Genomic DNA, 21,724 nt, shown 5'->3' with positions numbered 1-21,724 from the left:
TTGACTGGCTGTTGAGCTCAAAAATCAACAACCTTTTATCAGAATCTCTAATCAGCTTCCCCATCCCCAAAAATAACTGTTAAATAAGTGTAAGCCAGTATTATGTCATTATGTCAACAATTAGTACTATGGTACTTCAACTTTAAAGGCAAAACCTAGAGCAGAAACTATTATGTAGTACTACATCCCTGACATTGTCATAAAGGACTGGTGGGCGTAATTGAAACAGAAATGGCTTATAATTCGACTCCCCCCCACCCACCCACTCTGCAGTTATACACAACCAGAAAGAAAGATCAAACAGGATATATTTGATGAAAAACTTTTTGTATCACTATATATTTTAATTGGCAAAATTATTGACATCTTAACCTAACATCATAATGTAGCCATAACTGAGCAACCGTCTTGTACTTTGTTGGGTGTGAATACAAACACAAAGACAAGCTGAGATATTCCTGTTGAATTTCACTAAATGCACTAAATGATGAATCTGTATTTTTTAATCACTAAAAATTCAGTAGGCATATTGTATTATAACAGCCTTGTGCTTGTTCATATCTCCCCACGCATGATTTCATGTTTCGGGTCTTTTTATTTCAGAAAATACCGTTAAACAGCATAAGCTAGTCCGATGGAAATTCACACTACGATCTCAGCAGTAGCCTACTCCTCGGCGCTAGGATCCGGAGGAGTGTGTACTCTTCCCTCTCTCCCTCGCCTTTTTCTCCCCAGCCTGTTTTAAAGTCTCTGCCAGACTTAGGCTCACACGCTACTTCCTGGATGGAGGAATGGAAAGCTTCCAGCACTGCTCCAACTATTATCTCTCTGTTTTCGCTTGAACTGCTGCAACTGCTGCACGGACGTCTACCATAACATTATACGTTATTTTCCACCTTCCCCGACTAATGAACTGAATCGGAATAGTAGACCACATCCCTCCCGTCATGTGTATTTCGGGGAGTACTGCGCTGTGTGAGAGGTTTTGAGACAGAAAAACTGTTTCCTGACCGTTCGAACTTCGACAGATTTTTCTCAGCAGAATCTACTCCTTTCAGAAGCAAGAAGTTTTCCTGGGCGCCACATTTGCGCTGTAGGTTTTTTGGTGAATTTACATCGTTTGGGCAAGTTTATGTTTATTTGACAGACTATTCAGTCAACAGTTGCCTTATTTATTGGTTGCTCTCCATGTGCAGAGTGACATGCGGAGGCTACTGCAATCGTGTTGTTGCTGGATCTTGTCTCTGATTTTGTCCGCCTTCGTGCTCTTCTGGGCCGACTGTCATCCCGGTAAGTTTGTGAAATTAAATTGTTCAGTTCATTAGCGCATGACGTTTGAAAATGACGTTTGAAAGCAATCATAAACGCACAAACCGAGAGGAATGCGTCATGTAATATACACACATATTTTCCCCAAATGTATTTATAAGCTTTTTGACACAACCCTTTCGTAAATGACACCCTGACTTTTAACGTTTGCTTTGTCTTCCTACCTGGATATTAATTAATCGGACTGGGTGTTAAGGACTACAATCTGATTAGCCTATGTCTTGCAACAATGTTGCCATCTTGCAGTATAAGAAATAACCTTTGATTGATACATGACACCACAGGATCTATAAAACCGTTATTTTACAGGAATGCTGGTCGTAGGCTATAGCTGAAGCCGCGAGTAACAGTGTAACTTGTATTATAAAGTAGAACGACTGCGATCTCAGGATGCGTTGTTTTTATGCAATATTTGCATTCACCATATTATCATTCTGCGAAACCTCGTATATACCCAAGACAGGACGGAATTGGCGGTCTGTGCGGCTGCAAGTTGATCTTAAATACCGTGGTGAATCTGCATGCCTCGCATCGTTCTAAGTAGGACCATTCTTGACGGCGAGAAAAGGAAATGTCCTTTAAACCTCTTAAAAATGTAGCGCTGTTTGATAAGCCAACTGGAGATTGAGAATTTCGGCTATCCAAATACCGCTCACATAAAGACGATTCTTAAAACGCATGCCTGTAATCACTAATCAATTATATTTTTCCGTAATTCGATACCCTAAACACTACATACCAAAGCAGAATTTCTGCCTAGTTTATTATTAGTTATTATTTGAATGACCTTGAATAGGAACCATCAGTCCTTTTACTATTTGATTGTGATGACAGCAATCCAAGAAGTGTACAATCATCACCACTGGCTCAAAAGAGCTCATACATCCAGGTGGTGAAATGTATTTTCTCTATGCATGTACTTGTCTATGATGTGGACGTGGACATTCTCACCTGCATCATTAGTTTTAGGTAGAATAGTTAGAGAAATCATATAATGACCCTAGTTTTCCTAGTGTATAATTAATCAGAAATTGGGGACCAACATTAAATAAAATGCAAGAAAACATGGGTTTAGTTATTTATCTGAAGCATTTTGTTGTTGCGTTTGTATCACTAGTAGCAGAGTAGAGGTTTGTTTGTAGGGTATAAAGGTGGTGGAAATATCACTTTATTTCCCTCAGGGATTCAGTCCGATAAGTTCACATCAGTATAAACTATGAATGCAACTATGCAGAAGAATGGGATGTAGCAAGATGTTACAATTCCTGTCGAAACATCAATATGCATGGATTGTTTTCTTTTTATCCAGTTTGCATAAACAGTGCTGACCCAGTTTTGGGTTATTTTTTTATAGTTAAATCTAATCAAAGTCGCATCTCATTTCTCTCCGTCTGCATGTTGTAATGAAATTCCCATTGCATCGGTCCTTGCTTTCATGGTGCTAGAACTATACAAACTTGCCACTAATAGATGCAACATTAGCATTTCTTTTCCACTCATAAAATGACAAAAAACTTTTTAGTAGACAATTGACTCTCCCCATACACATTATCAAATATATATATATATTACACAAGTCATACTGACATGCATGTATTCAAGTAAGATTGATATTGAAGGAAAGGGTTGAAAAACCAATCTGTATTCGAAAAAAAAACCCACGACTGAACTTCAGCCTTGTTAAACATTTGGATTATAATTTCTTTTGTGTAGCTTCCCATTTCCCCTCATGTCGTGTGTGTCTAGGGGAGATGTATTAGAAGGACTGAGAGCTGGAGCTGTTTCCTCGGCAGACTCTGTATGCAAGCCCAAAAATGTCAGCACTCAACCCGGGTTAGATTTCATTAGAGGGGGTGATGAATGCACCATGAATAAGACATTGTCACCAAAGGACAAGTGCCAAGTGCACCTCAAGGACTCGGACATATTGATATACTTCCCTCTTTCCTCATCTATTTTTTTCACATTTATTCATGTAGTCTCTCTCTCTTTCTCTCTCACGGTTTCTCTCTCTCCCTCTCTCTTTCTCTCCTGATAATAGCTTCCCTGCCCAGTATGAGGCTGTCAGTGTGCACTGTAGTATGGGTTGGGCTGGGCGGAGTACAAATGAAGAGATACTCTGTGTGTTTTCTCCACTTGCTTTATGAGCAAACGCTCTTTGTCTTATCCCCTGATTCTTTAACAGCCTCTATGACTGACTCGCCGTATTCTGTTCTGCTGAAAGGTTCATTTAGCAGGCTTCGGTGTTTCACAAAACAGCCAGAGACGCAATGTCGCAGAAAATGGAAAACAGTATAACTTTATTTATGCCCGCCATGCTCGTATGAGAGATGTGGCCAGTCTGCTTAGTCCGCAATGAAATGCCAGAAAAAAAAAGAAAAAAAACATCTGTTGGCAATCTAAAAAAAGTGCTGAATATCACCCTGGGGTGGCTCATCTCACTGCCTGGCTCTGACCTTAGTGAAGGCTCAGGCGGTCTTCTGAGTCACAATGGTGTTGATGGAAAACCATATTCTCTCTGCCACAGTGAAAAGAGGCATCAGGTTTTGCGTTGCTGGTTTGTAACCAACCTGTGACCAAACCATGAGTTCAAAATGAAAGAGATTGGCATGTTGGTCAGTGCGTTCAAAAAAACATTTGAAGCAGGTAAATAAAAAAAAAATGCCCCTCAAGGTCGGCTGTGCACCCTCCTCGTTATTTAACAAAAGAATATGACTCTAGTACCCTGTCCTCTCTGAACTGACACTTACATCTCTCTCCCTTGTAGGTGATACCTGAGTTTGACATTTAGGGAGGATTGGATGTTCTCTTGGCCTCAGTAACAACATTATCATCATCATCTTTCTCAGCACTGGCTATTATCTGTCTTACTGAGGCACCGAAACAGCTATAATGTCCGCCAGGTCACTTTATCAGTCACACAGGCTGTCATCGTCCGCAAGCCCCTCTAATAGATTGATTAAAAGATATGGAGGGACGCGGACAGTTAACCGTGTGGGTTGCTATCAGGCAGCGGTTGCCTAGCGATTTACCGCAGGGCTGTGTGACACTCAAGAAAACATGTTGTTTACATTGCCAGGCGCCCGGATGTCCAGAAAAACTGCAAAAACTGCCCCCCACCCCCCTGAGAATATGCTGTATGTAGATGTATATCGCCACCTTCCTGAATGATGAAAGACCCAGAAAATAACGGGATTCAGCAGCCGGAGCTCTCCATTGTTCTACCTCATTGTCTCAATCAGGACTGGCTGGATTATTTTGCTGCGGAGGGGTGGGAGTTTCCCATCATTCTCCTAGGTTTTTTCTAATTGTGCTGGGGCCCGGCCTGTCCTCCTTTGAAAAATCTCTGTTTCTTTTCGGGTGGGCTTTTTCTGGCTCTTCCTCATAAGCCTTGCCTCAGTTAGCACGCTTCCTGCTCGGGCCCGTTCTCCACGTGAGCGGCAGCCACCATGCTGTTAGATGTAGGGCTTCTATTATTCCTGGTCAAGTATGGAGAAAGACAGTCCTTAATTGCAGCTTTTAGAAACTCTTAATGCCGTATGAGAGACTGGTCATTAGTAGGGGTTGACAGAAATCCTTGTCGGTCCTGAAATTGTTGTTATTATTATTGTGGAAACTTCTGTACTTAGAACTACCCTGATTGGCCACTTCTTTTGCTACAGGGTGTTGGTGTATCATTTGCATGTCAACCAGATTGCCAGGTTTGTGCACTAGGCACTTATTGAAAAAAAGGTACCCTAGCTGAAAGGACGTGTGTGTGTGTGTGTGTGTGTGTGTGTGTGTGTGTGCGTGTGTGTGTGTGTGCGTGTGTGTGTGTGTGCGTGTGTGTGTGTGTGTGGGCAGTGGTGGAACGATAAAGGGTGTCTACTGCACATTTTGTCTGTGTGATGCGCTGTGTGGTCATTGTGTGCAGAGGGTGTCAGAGCAGGGTGGGTAGTCATTGCTCATACACGCTCAAACAGTACACCATGTCTGCTGGCCGACATGGCTAGCTGATACTCCTGCGGCAGGCAGGGCGAAAGCGAAAAACGGCACTGAGACTGATGGAAATATACGCATGTTCATACAGGGGTTGATCACATTTAGTGGAGCCACAGTCTTTTAACATAACTACAGATGCATTGTTGAATAATGACAAAGTTTAGCTAAACGGCTTTGCTAAAATAGTTTGTGGTGGAAAACATGTTAATGAAAACTCGATAATCTGTGTGTTAATCAGTATAACCACCATGGTAGTCTGACAAACTACTGAACTGATTTACACGATTGAAATGAATTAGATTATGTGCACTCCTATGTTTAAACGTGTGTCAAGTATAGCAAACATACTGATGTGTAAAAAGTATTAAGCTGGGCTTGGAGGTAGGTGTATCAGGGGAACTATCCGCATGTCTGCTGGGAGCTCCCCACTATCTCCCAGAGGCTATTCATTCTTAACCTGGGACCCTTCTCGTTTCTCTCACATGAGCTGCTCTATATCAGGAGCTATTTGGTTTGGCTTCTGCCTTGAAGACAGGTGCAGAGAGCAGACCAAATATGACATGAATATTTCCGGGCCCAACGCATCCTCCAATTAAAAAGTGACACATAACCCACAGGGAAGGGTCAAGGAAGATTTAGTTAGATAAGAGGGATTCATCTAGTATATAGAAAGGAAATGCAAAATATAAATCCAGTCTTGAGACTTTACGAGATTTAGGTTTATGCTGGTGGTATTATACTGGCAAAATAAACCTTTTTTGCTCCACACTCTGCCTGACATTTTTTTGAAGATATTTCCTGAATGCCAAGAAAAAACTGTTTTATCCAGGTCTGAGAATAATTTTTACCTCATCAAAAACGTACAAATCAGCCACGACAGTTTCCTCTCAGACTTAAAGAGTGTTTCCTTACAAGCGGTAAGCTTCCCATGTGTAGTGGTAGGGGCCAGTCTGCATTTGCATAAACCTATGTTCTTTGGCAACATTCTTTTCTGATTTCACCATATTTACTATATCACTCGGGTTTGGGTGTGCTTAAAGTGCTTAAAAGACTTGCATGCGCTATTGAAGTTGGCAGTGGAACTATATGCAGATGGAGGAGAGTACCTTCACTGAGATTTAGCCTGAACTCCGTGTATTTTTTTCCAAGCGCTTCCCCTCTCTCAGAGGTCATAATTAGCCCAGAGCTGGAGTTATAAAGAAGATGAGGCTGTGCATTAATTATTGGTTTAGATGGCTGCTTCTGCTCATCGTTGAACATTAAATGTCATATCTGTGGAACGGTCTGATCTAGCGTCACCGTCTCCGTTTCCTCGCTCATTCCCCCTTCGGCGGTGGTACACAAAGCGGTGTGCATTTTCATAGTTTCACAAATTAACTGAAGCCATTTTGCTTGCAAATTAAAATGACTGTTCTTAGAAATAGTTTAAAAAAGGGTTTCTTACTTTTTTACAAGGCCTGTATTACAGAATAAAATACTTTTGTAAAAGTATATTGTGTTCTGGAACTTTCTCATGTGGTTTCTAGAGGTTTTTAAGAATCCCTTTTATTACAAAACACAGAGACCATGCCAACCCTTAAAAGTAGTATAACTTCAGACAAAATAAGATGATAGACAGTAGTTTATGTTCAGATTTGCACATAACTCCTTCACTCTCAGTCACACTGTTTGACAAGACATCTGACGTGTTTTTCACCAGCAATACAAGGTGGTAGTGTATTGACCACTAGAGGGTGTGGGATTTAAAAAAGCTTTGTTTTTTTTCTTTTCATTTCATGTGTTCTGTATTACAAGAAAAAAAATGGAGAAAAAGCCCTGAGTTGCTAGCCCCTACTGCTGACTGTGCTGTAGCGTGCTTACTCTAGATTATCAGTGGCATTAATTCAGTCTTTGCTAAGGCACTCAATCAGAGCCTTTGTAGAAAAGTGCTAAACTTCATCCATCAACATTTCTCCCTAGCTGGGGCCCCTACCTGCTTCTTAAATTAATTTTTCTTTTCACCACCTTCATCGATTCAGGGGCCTGTTTTCTTTTTCTTTTCTTTTTTCACCGAGGCACTTTCAAAACAAAGTCGGCCCTCTCCAATCTTCTGGCTGCCGATCATTTGTACCTTGATCAAATATTTACAAGAACCTGCAGCGATACCTTCTACCTCCCCCCTCCCCACTTCACGTTCGGACTCGGAGTGCTTTAATCTACTCTTGTCGGTGACCTCACTAACACGCTTGTTGCGTAGCTGGCAGATAAACGGACCATCCCTCACTTTTAGGAGAATCAGCTTCTTGAGTTGCACTGTTTTTTTCCCCCAGATGATGAGGCCTCTAAAGATCTTCCTTTCATCTCTCCTTGTTCAGTTAATGTCCTTCTCGTGCCTTGTCAGGCCTTTGGCAGTGACAAGTTCACTTCCCAACCGAATTGCCGATACAGAAAAAGGACTGGAAGAGGAGAAACTATTAGACACTTCCCATTCGTCACCACCACTTCTCAGAAATTGCGCCCAGAGCTATTTGTTTTATAGGCAGAAAGAGGGCCTTTGTAAACCAGTGCATTTTCTGGGAAATGTAGTCACTGATATTCTGTATGCTATTTTTTCACAGACATAATGCATTAGTGTTGCATTAGGCTGGCTGAGTGTGCTGGACTGGTTATTGGCTTGATAGCGGAGCTCCTGTTCCCTTGGTGAAGGGGGGGGGGAGAAAAGGGGAAAATAACCACATGCCAACAAGCGTTCTGTCACAGAGTCAGTGGCGGGCCAGAGAGTGCACTGCCTCCTCATTAAATTCTCGCAGTGGCGTTGGTTTTTCCACTTTAATGCTTGGGAGAGGCTGGCTTCCTCCACAGAGAGACTGGGACATGGGCTGGGGAGTCCACTGCATAGGCCAATTTGTCTTACTTTTAGAGAGGCTGCTTAAACTGCAATGCTTCTTTCTTTCTTTCTTTTTATCTTTCTTTTCTTCTTTCTCTCTCTCTCACCCTCCCCCTTCCTCACTCACTGCTCCCAAATTGACATTTTGTTTTGTGCACTCCAGATATCCGTGCAATAATCAGTCATCCGCCGATTGAATCTGCAGTGGAAATGCGTGATGATGATCAGGGGCTGCCCTGAGTAATCTGTCCCAGCAGCACAAATCATTCGGAATTGAACTGTGTAGAATTTGTCAAGCAATAGCTTTCTACCCCGAATAGATTATGTGACATCTCTCTTCCAGTTCAGGCAACACATGTTGGTTGGTTCCTCGCTTGCATTCACCACGTCTTCTCTGGCTACCGAGACAGAATATGATTGTTTCGGGTCCTTATCAAAAGCGTTTGAAAAAAAAATTGTATCCTCGAGACAATTAATGCAGGTCATGTTTTGCATTACTTATGTCATGAAATTTATTAGCTGTAATTCCCTTTAGAGATATGCTGTTCTTTGTTATGCAGAGCTGTTGGTGCCGAAGGCGCTCTCTGAGATACGTACCTGGGGAAATAAATGAAGTAAATTTCAAAATGAAACAACTGGGGTTCTTTATGGGTACAGCAGCACAGCGAGCAGCGCGGGTTTTTAATAGGCACCATATTGATTCTTTGACATGTAACTGGTGGCTAATAGAAGAGCGTTTTCAGCATTAACTCAGCTAGCCTTCTCCCCACCCCCTATCCCTGCCTCATTAATTGTCAAATTATTCAAATATCTTTCCTCGTGACATTGTATTATTTTCGGCTCTGTTTCAATGCACGTCCAACTGGTATAATTCCATGATCACAAGCCATCGACTTTTTTCTTTTGTTTTATTAAATGTTTGTTTTGGTTTTCATGCAAAGGACACAATGAGGGAGCCGCTGATGCTATGCTAATCTATTCCGAGACCTTCCATTTTCCCTGGGAGAGAATTTGCAGAACCGTTATTGAGGGTCTGAATGGCTCGTCGGAATGAGGGGTCTACTTTCAATCACACCTGAGAAGGCCTGGGCTCAAAAGGCTGAGCCAGAGAGCAGCATGACAGTGGGCTGAGAGAGTGACAAAGGGGAGGAGTGGAGATGAATGTAAGCATCTCATTTTGAGAAATCGCTTAAGTGTGCAATCAAACACCAGGCTTTCTTTCTATCTTTCTTTCTCCCCCTCTCTCCGTCTTTGTGTCTCTTTCTCTCCCTCTCTGTCAGCCTATGCTCTGTTTTATGCAATCAATGTGCTCACCCTTTGTGGGTATTAAAACAATCATTGTTGCAAAGAGTCAGAGAAGAGAGCCGGCGCTAACCTCAAAGACAGGCATGGTGTTTTCAAATGTACGGCCGTAAAATCAATTCAAAAGTAGATACTCTTTTTCATGTCTGTTTAGCTTGACAACTGTGATTGCCTTTCTGGCTGGTCTGGCGCACTGACGGCTCACTCTAGCCTGACCACCACTGATAGGGTTAGCGCTCGCTGTCTTGCTGATGCGATCTGGTGCGAGCCGAACCCTTCCAAAACTCTTCAGCGTTTTAGTTTTTTAAAAATGAGAAAAAACCTGCGTCCAAACGTAGCGTCGACTAGCATCGTGCTTGGCCCCACGCGGTACGGGTTCGCCTTCTAAATTTAAGATTTCCGGACTAACAGGCTGGAAGGGGTTTCTCTCCTCTCAAACCAGATGTTTAACAGATGGGCCTGCCCAGATCTCACCCTGGAGGCTCAGGAGTTTCCACTCTCCACTCTGTCCTCTGCGCGCCTCCTCCTGCCCTCCCCGCTCGCTTGCTCGCACTCAGACACACACTAGAGCCTCCTCTCTACACTGGCTGGAGAAAGAGCAGAGCAGTTCCAGGAAGGACTTGGCCGGGCCCCTCTCTCTCTATTCCTCATCTGCAGACAAGCGGCTGTGTTCCACCTGAAACCCCCTTGGATTTACACTGCCGCCGCAGCCATCTTTCTCGAGTTAATCACCTCAGGGCTCCGGTAGAGATCTGCCATCAAGGGGGATGGGGGGTGGGGGGGTGTGGGGTGGCGATGGATGACCCACAGGGGAAATAGAATGGAAAGCATCCAAGCATGGCACTGTGCAACACACCAAGGTGCCACGGCCCCCGCAGACATCTCACTGATGCATCGGGAGGGAGGCGACTCGGGGTGATGATGAGGGACTGATGGTGCTCATTTGCATAAGATGGGAGTTTGATAGAAGGGGTGGGATGAATGTTGGAAGAGTGCTGTTTCACTCACTTCTGTCCTAGTCATTCACTTTTTTTCTACTCTCGAATACTCTCCAAAGAAATGAAGTTTGAGACACTTTTATGGTTTTGGCGCGATATAAATAAAATTGAATTGAAAGTTTCCTAATATTTAAAGTCTCATTCTATGTGTGACACCAAGACAGTGAGTGCAGATACCAGGATGTAGCACATTTTAGACCGTTTGTAGCTCTTTACCATGTTGGCATTCATATCCTAAAGTTACCTGGCATTAGAGAATGCTCATGGCTACTCAGAGCAGTATGTTTTTTTTCTATCTTAAAAAGGGTTTGTACACCATAATATTAGTAATTATTATTTTAGATCATATCTTTCCACATAAAACACATACAAAAACCTTTTTTGGAGAAGCATACAATGGTAGATTTGTTGTTGATGACTAAAATGATGAAAAGCCCTTATACAGACACAAATGTCTGTGCAATATACACGCTTAAAACCTTCAGACATGGAAAACTAGTGAAAAGCATACTACATTTTTTTTCAGTAAAATTATTGCAGAATGTTTTGTAGCTCCGTGCATGCAAAAGATTTAATAAATGTATTTGAACATAACTACCTAAAATGACAAATCTTACCAATGTGGTTTTATCACATTAACTTTGCCACCAAAAATGTAGTTGCATGAAATGGGTCCACGGATTTGTTTTCTCTCTTGTGTGTGAAATAGGAAATCCTGATTCACTTCGGGCCCTCTGCACTTTGGTGTGAAGCCAAAGAAATGGCTTTCAGGCGGTGTCACTTCATGGATGTCCACTGTGACAGCATGTTGACAAGCATTCACGGAACGATCCAGAAAAGAAAATCTAATTACCATTAAACGCGGATGAAGCTCCAGCTTTGAAATGACTCCAGGGCCTATTACCTAAAATTAACAAAGAGCGAGAGAGACAGTCCCCCCCCCCCCCCCTTTCCCTCATCCACTTACAGGCCCTTAGTGGTCACGCATCGGAAGCCCTTGCCACAAGCACTTTTTCACACTTTGTCTCAACGCGGGCATGTTCAGATATTCGCGGTTCAAAATATGTGCCGCTGTCGTCGTCTCTGTCGTCTCTGTCGCCGTCGTCGTCGTCGTCGTCGTCGTCGTCGTCATTATTGTGCAACTCTGCACGCACAAAGTCGGCAAGCTTTATTTGGGAATCCCAGCTCCCCGCGGCTGCCTGGGAGGGGGATTATGTGGTCTGCGCGAGGCAGCTGTTTTAGGCCAAGTGTGTCCTCTGCAGTGGGCATGCTGGGGACCAGCTCTTACGTGTACTGTACGCGGTGGAGACCCAGGCACCGCACACAGAAAGGGCTATTGTATTGCAGGGAAAGTGTTTTGGTCCGTGTGGCAGATGGCTGGTAACAAAATATCATTACATTTCCGCTCCGGGTTGTGCTGGCAGCCAAATGATAATATAAAACTCTGAAACCTTGGCAATAATGAGATTCTATGACCTTATTACCTAGGAATACAGCATGGGAAAAGAGCCGCAAGCAGAGAGCTGAGTTGTAGATGATGGGGACTTTTGGCTCCCTTTTTTTATGCTTCTCTGTTTGGCCTGCAGAATGTGTCGCTCTGTGTGAAAATGTGTGTTTTATTTTGAGTGGAAGACTGTGAAGAAGCATTATTTTTCTCACGACGGTGTAAAGTGAAAAATGTCAGTCAGAAATTATGCAACGGCAGATCCGACACACACACATACAGTTACCTGGGTAAGACACAGCAGTACTGCTCAGATCATAATTTGTATCTGTGTTACACCATGAAAGATTTTATGGAGTTCTGTTATTTTGTTGAGTTACAGGAATGTGTAGTTAGTATATTTGTATGTTTTTAATTTATGAGTCTTCTCTAGGTCGCCTCGCGGCATTCTCTCACCCTATGATCCCGGTTTCGCTTTCACAAACAATGTACAAACTCTTCTTCACAGCGGGAGTGACGCAGCATGACAAAAAAAGTAGGGCTGTGAGTAGAAAGTAGGACCAATCAGGGAAGTGGCATTTTCTGTCTTTCGTGTCTTAAGTGCCTTCTTTTCATCTTCCCTGTTTTAGTTTTTTTTTTGGTCTGTGTTTTGTAATTGACCGCAAACCTATATTTTACTTTTAAAAATGATGAAGAAAAAAAAAGTGCCTTTTGGGTCAGTGACACCCCTGGGGTTTTTATAAGAGTCACCATTTAGGAAGAGAGGGGTAGAAAAACGGCAGAAAAGGAGAGCAGGGTGGGGAAGATTAGCTTGCCCGCGAACCGAATGATTTAATTATTAATCATTGTGGGGGTGCAGCCCAGCATGGTAGAAGAGCTCTTTGGATCATTTCACTCCCTTCCCCTGCAGTCCAGTGTTATGTAGGAACTGGGGGGGGGGGGGGGGCGGGGCAGGCAGGCAGGCAGGCAGGCAGGCACTCACAGTCTCACTTCAGGGCTGGATTCCACTCACGAGACGTGTTGATATAAAACGACTTCATCCTCCACTCCCTGTTATCGGAGGTGCGGTGAATCGACCAGTTTTCTCGATAAAGAATGAAAACTCTTCTTTATCTCTCCCTTTGATCCCATTTCATCCATTTTCTTTCTGTCTCGATTAGTGAAAGTCTCTTCAAGGGGGTAAAAGAAAAAAGAGACGTCTGTCCGTTTGTGTGGGCAGCCAGATCTCACGAGCTGTCGTCGTGACTTTCTTTTTACTTTGTTGTGTGGCCAACTTGCTCCTCTCCCTCAATGTCAACACAACAGTGATATTTGCTGGTGGAAGGGGGGGGAAATGAAAGAGAGACAAAAAAAAAATGTTATTGTTCTTCAGAGCCACAGCCTGGGATTTTTTTTTCACTTTCGGTGATGACATTATTACAGTGCAGCAGTTGCCCTGGCGGTTTGTAATCTCTCAGCCATCTCGGTCACGGCGCTATCATCAGTCACACTTTTCTGTGCCCCCACTTGTGTGGCATGCTCAGGCACAGAGGGGCGGCTGAGAATAGGGGTGTGAGTCAAAGTCATGTTGTATAAATAGGAAGATATATCATCATGAGGCGCCCTGGGTCCGCACTCGGAGCGGAGCCGGAAGAGATTTCATATTCATGCTTTTTAACAACCTGAAATGAGTGAAATCGGGCTGGGAGAAGCCTTTCATAGAAATGATTTGACCAGAGTATGGAATCCTGTTGCATCTATTAAAGATAGGATTGTGTGTTTGTGTGTTTGTGTGTTGTGTGTGGGGGTGTGTGTGTATCTGTGTGTGTGTGTGTGTGTGTGCACAGGCACTTGGATTTGTGAGTTTGTGATTGTGTTCATGAGTGAATGTGTGTGTCTGTACATGTGTTTTGACCTCTCTCTTCAGTGAACGTATTCCTCCTGTCTGCTTTAAGGAAATGCTATTTGATAATCTCTGCCGTTTCAACTTCCAGATGATTTGAGACCCACACGGAGTTATCAGTCCAAGCAGGCAAATGTCATATTTAAGCAGCTTGTCTGTCCCAGATTGTGTGCTCTGTCATTTTCACTGATCGTCTTTATCTTTGGTTTTTCATTATCTGTCTTTTACTTAACGGATCAACGACAGCCTGGTGCAGTTCCCCCCCCTAAGTGTCCAGTTTTGTGGCCTATCGACAGGGAATGCAAATGACCTCCAAGCACAAAGGGGAACAGTTTGCTCACTGAAAGGTTTCCACAGCAATGTAAGGCCTCATGTAAAACCAAGCAAGAGTTCTTGAGGAAAGCCTCGCTTTGACTTCTGCTTACTGGTCAGTCCCTCCAGGATCTTGCAAGGGTTTTGGTGATTGATGCCGCCAAAAGTCACCGAATTTGCTGTGGGAATTCTCAGAAATTCTGTTTTTTTTTTTTTTTGCAGAAATATTGCAATAATTAAAAAATTGCAACCATCAACTGCAATGGCTGGGAATCCTTGAATTTGCGTGACTTTCTGAAAATGCAAGATCGCAAAATCCTGGAGGGCACCGTCTGGTGTAAGAGCACTCAGCGGAGTCTTTGGTGTGGATCTTGGGTGGTGGGAGTTTGCTTCGCTTAAAGAAATTAGAAAACTCATATTAATCACATAGGCGAGAAATATTCGAATGAATGAATGAATGAGTCAATCTAATACGATCTGAGTTACTTTAGAATTGAATGAACTTTAATTGTCACATATTGCTCTTATTTGTCTTGCCTACACATAATTGCTGTTAAGTGGTATGAGGAGCCCGTCTCGGGTTATATGTTGCTAAAATGTTATGGACGGGAAGAAAGGCCTCCTTTTGTCAAGTGACAGGTTAGAAAAAGAACAAAGCACTAACTCTAACGGAAGACAATTGGATTAAATGTGCTGGGCGGGGCGCATCAGTAGTAGGTCACCCCCTTATCACTGTAAGTCACTCGCGCTCCTGTTCTAATCTCTTTAATTAGTTCTCATCAGGCCCAGCCTCGCACTCCCTCCTTTTCAGGGCTCTCTCAAAAAAAATGACAAAGGGACGTTATTTGAAATGGGGCGGGGATGATATCTCCGCCGCGCCGGCTTTTGATTGACAAGCTGGGTGATTTCCTGTGGCTACGTGCTCAGAGGAATCAAGTGGGGACCACATCCCAGGGGTGAATCGAGCCATCAAGTTCATTTACATTCCCTCGCACCATGAAATGAAAGAACCAGAGATTTCAGTTACCGCTTTATATTGTTGAAAGTATCTCTCGGTATGTATGTACATGCTGAATGTGATGGTGTGTTTGTGTGCGTGGGTGTGTGTGTGTGTGAGAGTGAATGTGTGTGTTTATGAATGCATTTTTTTCACCCCAAAATGGGTAAAGTAATAAAATGAAACGGTGAATGCGCGCTGCATCGTGATGTATGAACCCATTGATGGGGATTGAATTTTTCAGGGAGGAGGGGGGCAAATGGGATTTGGTTGCAGTCTGAACTGATAATGATGTTGCCCAAATGGATTTGTAATGGCTATCCATGGAGGTGGCGGACAGCTCAAATGGTTTGACACAAATATTAATATAACTTCTGATGGGGCTGGCGGACGAATGACTGACTGCGTCTCGTCTGCTCAGACCGGGAAGTAATGCCCCTGCGTAGCGTGAGTAATGTACGCATATTCGCTTTGTGACGTGGGTGCATACGGTAAATGACCAAACGCAGGAGTGGGTTGTCACACCTCCACCTCAGCAAAGGAAGGACAGGAAGACTCCCCCACCCCCTCATCCCTTCTGTCGCAAGTTTTAAGAGTAGGGAATTGCTGTGAAAGTGACGCAGCCTTGTCTGTGCGATTTATGTTATTTCCGCATCCCAGGCACATATAAATGCAAATGTTCAGTCTCATGAATTCACCACAGCTCATTGTGCCTGTGTATGTGTGTGTGTGTGTGTTAGTGTGTGTGTGTGTATACACCTGTGTGTGTGTGTTCCATACATATCCATATTTGTATTATATCTTATCCTCTCTGTACCCCCGCCCAGACAGTTTCTGTGAGTCGCCTGTGAGTCAGAGCGGTTTTAATAATCGTGGATGTGCGTTTGGATCTATGACAGGCCTCTCTCTCTCTCTCTCTCTCTCCCTCTTTTCTCTCTCTCTCTCTCTCTCTCTCTCTCTCTCTCTCTCTCTCCATGGCCTGATCCTTGAAACTGTTTCTCAGAATTTGCTTTATGGTTCCCTCCCGCCACTGAATTTTGGTGTAGCTCACCTCCATGAAGTATTGATCTCAAAATAACATCAAAGCTGCCGTTACCTTCAGCAGTGGTGTGGTGTGGTGGCGCTGGGGAAGGCTGGGAGTCAATGAAGAGTGCGAGGGAAAGCTGCAGTAAGTGTGGGCTGGCATCAGAAAAGACATTCTGAGGAACATGCCTCCCACAGACCTTTTACTTTTTCAGAAGACAAAAAGGTATTTTCAGCACCCAGGATTTGCTATCTTCATTTTCCCCCCTTTAAAAAAGATGTCTTAAAAGAGACCTCTTTCGACTACGTTCACGTCTTGCTTGAAAGTAGAGGCTCTTGAAATACCTGAAATACAGTGGCTATATCATTCAGTAAATGATAAAGTAAATTCCAAAAAGAAACTGCCATGGACCAAACTGCCTTCAGTGTATGTCTGTTCAACATAGCATTTGGGTCATTCCATGTGAAATTTTCATTTTTCTAAAATCTGTTGATTTGACATTGATATTACCCATTTATCAGTTCAGTAGTAATTTGGTGATTTTTAAAAAAATTTTTTTTTTAAATGGTGCATAGTCCATTTAGACTGCTGTGGTCCATATCAATTCCAATTATGTAGTATTTTTGGGCTTTTAACATTGTATACCATCTCTGTATACCTATTGGAATGTATAATTGCTTAAGTTTTGTTTGGTGAAATGTTGTGCACGCTCCAGCCCACATTGCCTGAGTTATAAAGTGTAGGCTTTCACCACAAGCGGTGTCGGAGGTAAATTTAAAGGTGAAATATTCCTTTTGTCAGACTGCACTTAGTGAGAGTATTGATCTGCGAATGGCAGATGGCAACCAGGAGAGATGGGCCTGAGGTACATACCTCCACAGAGCTTTGTCTCTTCCCCCCCCCCCCCCCCCCCCCCCCCCCCCGGTCTTGTTCTCAATATCTATTCCGCACTCATTCTCTCTCTGATGTCACCTGGAATGTTGATGCGTGAGCTGTCACTTACCCTCCCTTTGTGCAAATCCATGAAGCTCATACGGCTATGCCGGCTTTTTATCTACCAGTGTTATCATCCTTTGAAATACAGTCTGCAAAATGATCCAGAATCGATCACAGGACCATTAAGGAGTTCTGTTCCTATTGGCCATAACTCCGGTTAATAGTCTGAGAAATGACTGGCTAGTTCCCGCATGTCCGTGCCTTCCCCTGGTGTGCACGTATTGCTCCTCTCCTGATAAATCTTCAAAATGGCTGAGTAATGGATGAACTATGGATTTCCTGAAGAGCCCCTTCACATTCGACACAGTGCAGTAAGTGGACTGTAGCTGTTTTGGTGAAATTCTTTTTCCTTTCTTTTTTTGTCTGTCTAGCTGTTCTGGTCTTCAGCTTCAAAGAAGAAAAGGAGTCCAGTTGGGACAGCTGGAGGCTCATGGGTTCTGTGCCCAACTCGTTTGATCAAACTTGTTATTTAGTGTGCATTGCGCTGGTTTTAATTGGCAAATGCTGGAGCTTACTTTGTGTTCCATATATCAATTGTTTTTTTTAACCCATGTTTGTAATGGCTGCTGGATCTAGACAAATGGCTTAATTAGAGAGAGAGGGAGAGAGAGAGGGAGAGAGAGAGAGAGAGAGAGAGAGAGAGAGAGAGAGAGAGAGAGAGAGAGAGAGAGAGAGAGAGAGAGAGAGAGAGAGAGAGAGAGAGAGAGAGAGAGAGAGAGAGAGAGAGAGAGAGAGAGAGAGAGAGAGAGAGAGAGAGAGAGAGAGACAGAGAGAGAGAAAGTAAGTGTGTGTGTGTGTGTGTGTGTGTGTGTGTGTGTTTGTATGCAATGCACAGATGTCTTTAAGATTGTGTTGCAAATTAACCAGTAAATACTTATTCAACTTGACTGAGCACTGTCTACAGCAGTTAACGCTGAGTGTGTCTACTTAATGAGGGACAAAAGTCATGGAAACGCTCAATGCAGATATCTGTTCATTCTCACTTGATTAAAATGAGACCCGAGACAGCATTGATGCGGAGAGATTCAGCGGTGGATCTTTTTTTCCTTTCTTTTTCTTTTTTTCTCTACTGCGCCACGCACGCTATTGCGTAAACGGGAAGGAGTTTAAGGGGGCATTAAAGATTTGTTTGGCACCAGTGGTCTTTCAATGGCGCTAGTAAACAGTGGGTTTACACAATGCAAATACTCACAGAGCGGCTCTTGTTCTCTGCAGGCCGAGAGCCCAGAGTGTCAGGCAGGCCAGGCGTTGACCCTGCCTCCCACATCTGCAGCCGCCTGGCTGCCAGGGGGTCATGGGCGGGAGGGAGGTCAGTCACCACCGCGCAGTTCAGGAGGTCAACTGTGTGTGAGGTCAAAAGGTCGGAGGCCTTCAGCCAGCCGCCCATTCGCTTGAAGAAAGCGGTCCGTAAGATGCCAGAGAGGCCCACCTGGTGGGAATTACAGTATCTCGCCACTTAGAAGTTTGCTCCTTCTGTTGGATAGGAAATGCCTTCCAGAATTCTCCACAGACTTGAGCTCAAACCAGTAATCTAAGTTCATTATACGAAGCTTTATGAATACGAAAATCATGGTGAGCGAAGGCAATATGTGAATGTCAGGGCATGAAGTCAACCTAGTACAAACAGAATCCATGTGTGGCAGTGGTCTTGAGTCTTGGGCATGCTGCATGGCTATTCTTGGAGTTAATTTTCAAAGGTTAGGACGGTGCTAGGTGATATCTTCTCTGAGGAAATTGAATTAGTCCCTCTCGGAATGACGGTACTTTTATTTTTTTGCAGGTTAAACTTGGAAGGGAATTACAAACTCTTGTGGGATTCGGAAGTGCAGGATTTTTGTGTTTGGCCTGAAGTGGGATTTTGGCATTGGTCCAAGGGGCTCGTCCCTGGTGTAATAGTACTGTTTGACCCTCAGAATCCTATTTAACTTAGACTTTCATTAATACATGTTACGTAAAAATGTTGGTGAGATGGGATATCCTATCGCACAATGACCCGACTGCACTGGAAAGATGCAACAAAAAGGCACAACCTTGGTTTTTGTTTCATGGCTATGGATTCTCAATGACTCTCCTACGCACCCATTACATTTGTGATTGAAGTGTTTGAACCCTTTATCCAGACTGATACCAAACCTATTGCTCCCTTGCCCACAAGTATTCATGTGCAGGAGCCCAGAAGTTGAGAATATGATAGGAGGTGAAGGGGGGGGGGGGGGGGGGTTGGATTGTGGTGGTGGTGGTGGTGGTGGGGGTGGGGGATCACAGCAAGTGGTGTAGTGGTTTTAGCTGACAAAAAAAGAAATGAGAAACAGATTATCTAAGGATCATTGTACTCCTATCACGCTCACCACCCTCAATTTTGTGGCCCTCTCACCTAACGCATAATGCCGTGAAGCGATTTGGCCTTCGTCTCCCGAGTGAGTGCATTTCCGAGGCCCCTGTGATGCCTTTAGATAATGTGTGACATTTCGGCAGAGAAGAGATAGCATGAAATCCGGAGCGCCGTGCTGGGCCGTATCCACCCAACCACCGCACGGGCTTCCTAGCAGCATTCCAAACAGATGCTGCCGCTGGGGTGGATGAGGCGGCTGAGAGAAGGGTGGAAATTACAGATCAGAGGCAAGGTTGCAGGAAGCTCCACCGTCGGACCCAGAGGCCCAGGTAATCGTCTCTGCTTGGAAAGTGTGGCACGAGGCTCAGAGAGTATTGACAGCTATAGACCAGCGCCCTGTTAGCTGACCTGAAACATATCTCTAACACGGCCCTGCCATTAACCTCCCAGGCTTGCCGTTTGGGAATTCATCACCATCTGCCCTGGACCCGGGGAAGAACTGTATGCTCGTGATACGAAAAAGAATTATTCTTTTCAAATGTGAAAAAAAGGAGGGCAGAGTGACTTTCAGTGAGCAAGGTAGTGGATTTTTTTTTCTTTGCTGTTTTTTGTGTTCTTTTTTTTTTCCTGCCTCCAGAAGAAGGTTCTCACACAAAGTGCTCTGTTGTCATAGAAGAGCAGTCTGACACCAAAGCAAGGGAGAGAGGCTCAGGGGGGAGTCTTAAGTGGTGCTCTCTCCATGCAACACACACACAGGTCCTCACTTCACTTGATATTACCTGCTGTACTATATTCCTTGTGCCTTGTCTTGCTGACATTCATGAATGTTTCATTTCGTGTACCAGCGGATGGACGGTAGACACGGGTAACGTTAGATAGCTAAATAAATGTTAAATAAACGTTAGATAGATAAAATAAACGAATATACACACATAATTGTAAATAAGTAAGCAAATACATGAATAAATAAGAAAACCCATCATAATTTCCTGAAAGGAGGCCCAGCCTTGGCAACACCTTCAGATGCCTTCGACTCCCATGAAGGTTTAACCTCTGCCTCTTGCCACATCACGGAGGGGTCATCTTCATGACCGCCATTAATCATAAACAGCTGACTAGGACGCCCGCGCACGAGAGCGGCGGGCTCATTTACGTACTGTAAAGTCTCCAGATGGGATCGATGCGCATGTGAAGGTCACGGGGGATCAGGGGCCTGGGAGAATGACGCACGGGAGGTCAAGCACAGGATAATGGCAAGGGCCCAGAGGTGGAGCGTGCCTGTGAGGACACACACGCACACACACACACACACACACACACACACACAAATGAACGCACACACGAACACACACACACACTTGCTTGTGTGCGCTCATGTACGTGGCCTGGCGGGCCGAAAAGACTTATTGGAAGGTGGAAAATTAGATTCGCTTCCGAGAAGCTCCCCCTCATTTCAAGGGGAAGTGAGCAAAGATTGTATCACTTAGCAAAGGAGTGGTTCCTTTTATAGATTTTTTTTTTCTCTCTCTCTCTCTCTCTCTGTCTTTGTGTTGCGCTCTCTCTCGCTCTCACCGAGTCGAAGAACAAGGACAGCGTCGGTGTCCGTGTCTGAAGAGGTGTCAGCCTCCTGTGGCGAGGTTAACAGCCTCCTCTGAGGTGTTTGTTTATTTCATTTGAGGAATTTAGCCAAACATGTCCCCCCCCCCCCCCCCATGCCACCTCCAAAGGGGCACCAGGCACGGCGGAAGCCCACAAAGCCTCTGGTGCCCCGCGGTCAATCTCTCCTAGCTGCATACTCAACACTTATCACGTTTCCTCACAAATATCAACGCCAATCTCTCCTAGCCGCGTACTCTACACATCAACGTTTTGTGAACGCTCTCCACCCTGCACTGTTGTTTTTTTTTTTTTTTTTTTTTTTTGTCAACATTGGGAAGTGTGTCATTGAGTGGGTAAGATGAATATGACTTACAAAATAAAAAAGCCAGCCTGAAAATGGAACCACCAGCAGCAGCCTCTATGCTAAATCATCTGTTCTAGCTCCCTATTTATACCCTCCTGCCAAAGGTTTCCCACCCATCTGTCGAAAAACTAAATCAACGCTCACGCTGTCAAAACAAGCCAGATATACAGTTATATAGCCACGCAGGATTAAATAACTCCCATTTGCTGCAGCAGTGGGAGGCTGTTACTCATCATGAAGAGCTCCGCACAAAGGCAGATCGCCTTTCTTTTCTTGTCAAGTCGAGTTCATCCTTTTA

At 44.1% G+C, this 21,724-nt stretch overlaps 1 protein-coding gene across 1 annotated transcript in view; it reads left to right on the top strand.

The window, feature by feature from the left end:
* The first annotated feature begins 557 nt into the window (after positions 1-557).
* ptprga (protein tyrosine phosphatase receptor type Ga) overlaps positions 558-21,724 on the top strand; it is a 204,527-nt gene continuing 183,360 nt past the window's right edge. The window contains exons 1-2 of the mRNA XM_031567522.2: positions 558-1,093; positions 1,197-1,290. Coding sequence (XP_031423382.1) covers positions 1,203-1,290 — 88 coding nt within the window. The 5' untranslated portion in view covers positions 558-1,093; positions 1,197-1,202. The remainder of the gene's footprint in view (positions 1,094-1,196; positions 1,291-21,724) is intronic.

Source organism: Clupea harengus, chromosome 5 (assembly GCF_900700415.2).
Source record: "Clupea harengus chromosome 5, Ch_v2.0.2, whole genome shotgun sequence".
NCBI lineage: Eukaryota > Metazoa > Chordata > Actinopteri > Clupeiformes > Clupeidae > Clupea > Clupea harengus.
Note: the sequence above shows the minus strand (reverse complement) of the source record. Positions and strands in the feature narration are given on the sequence as shown.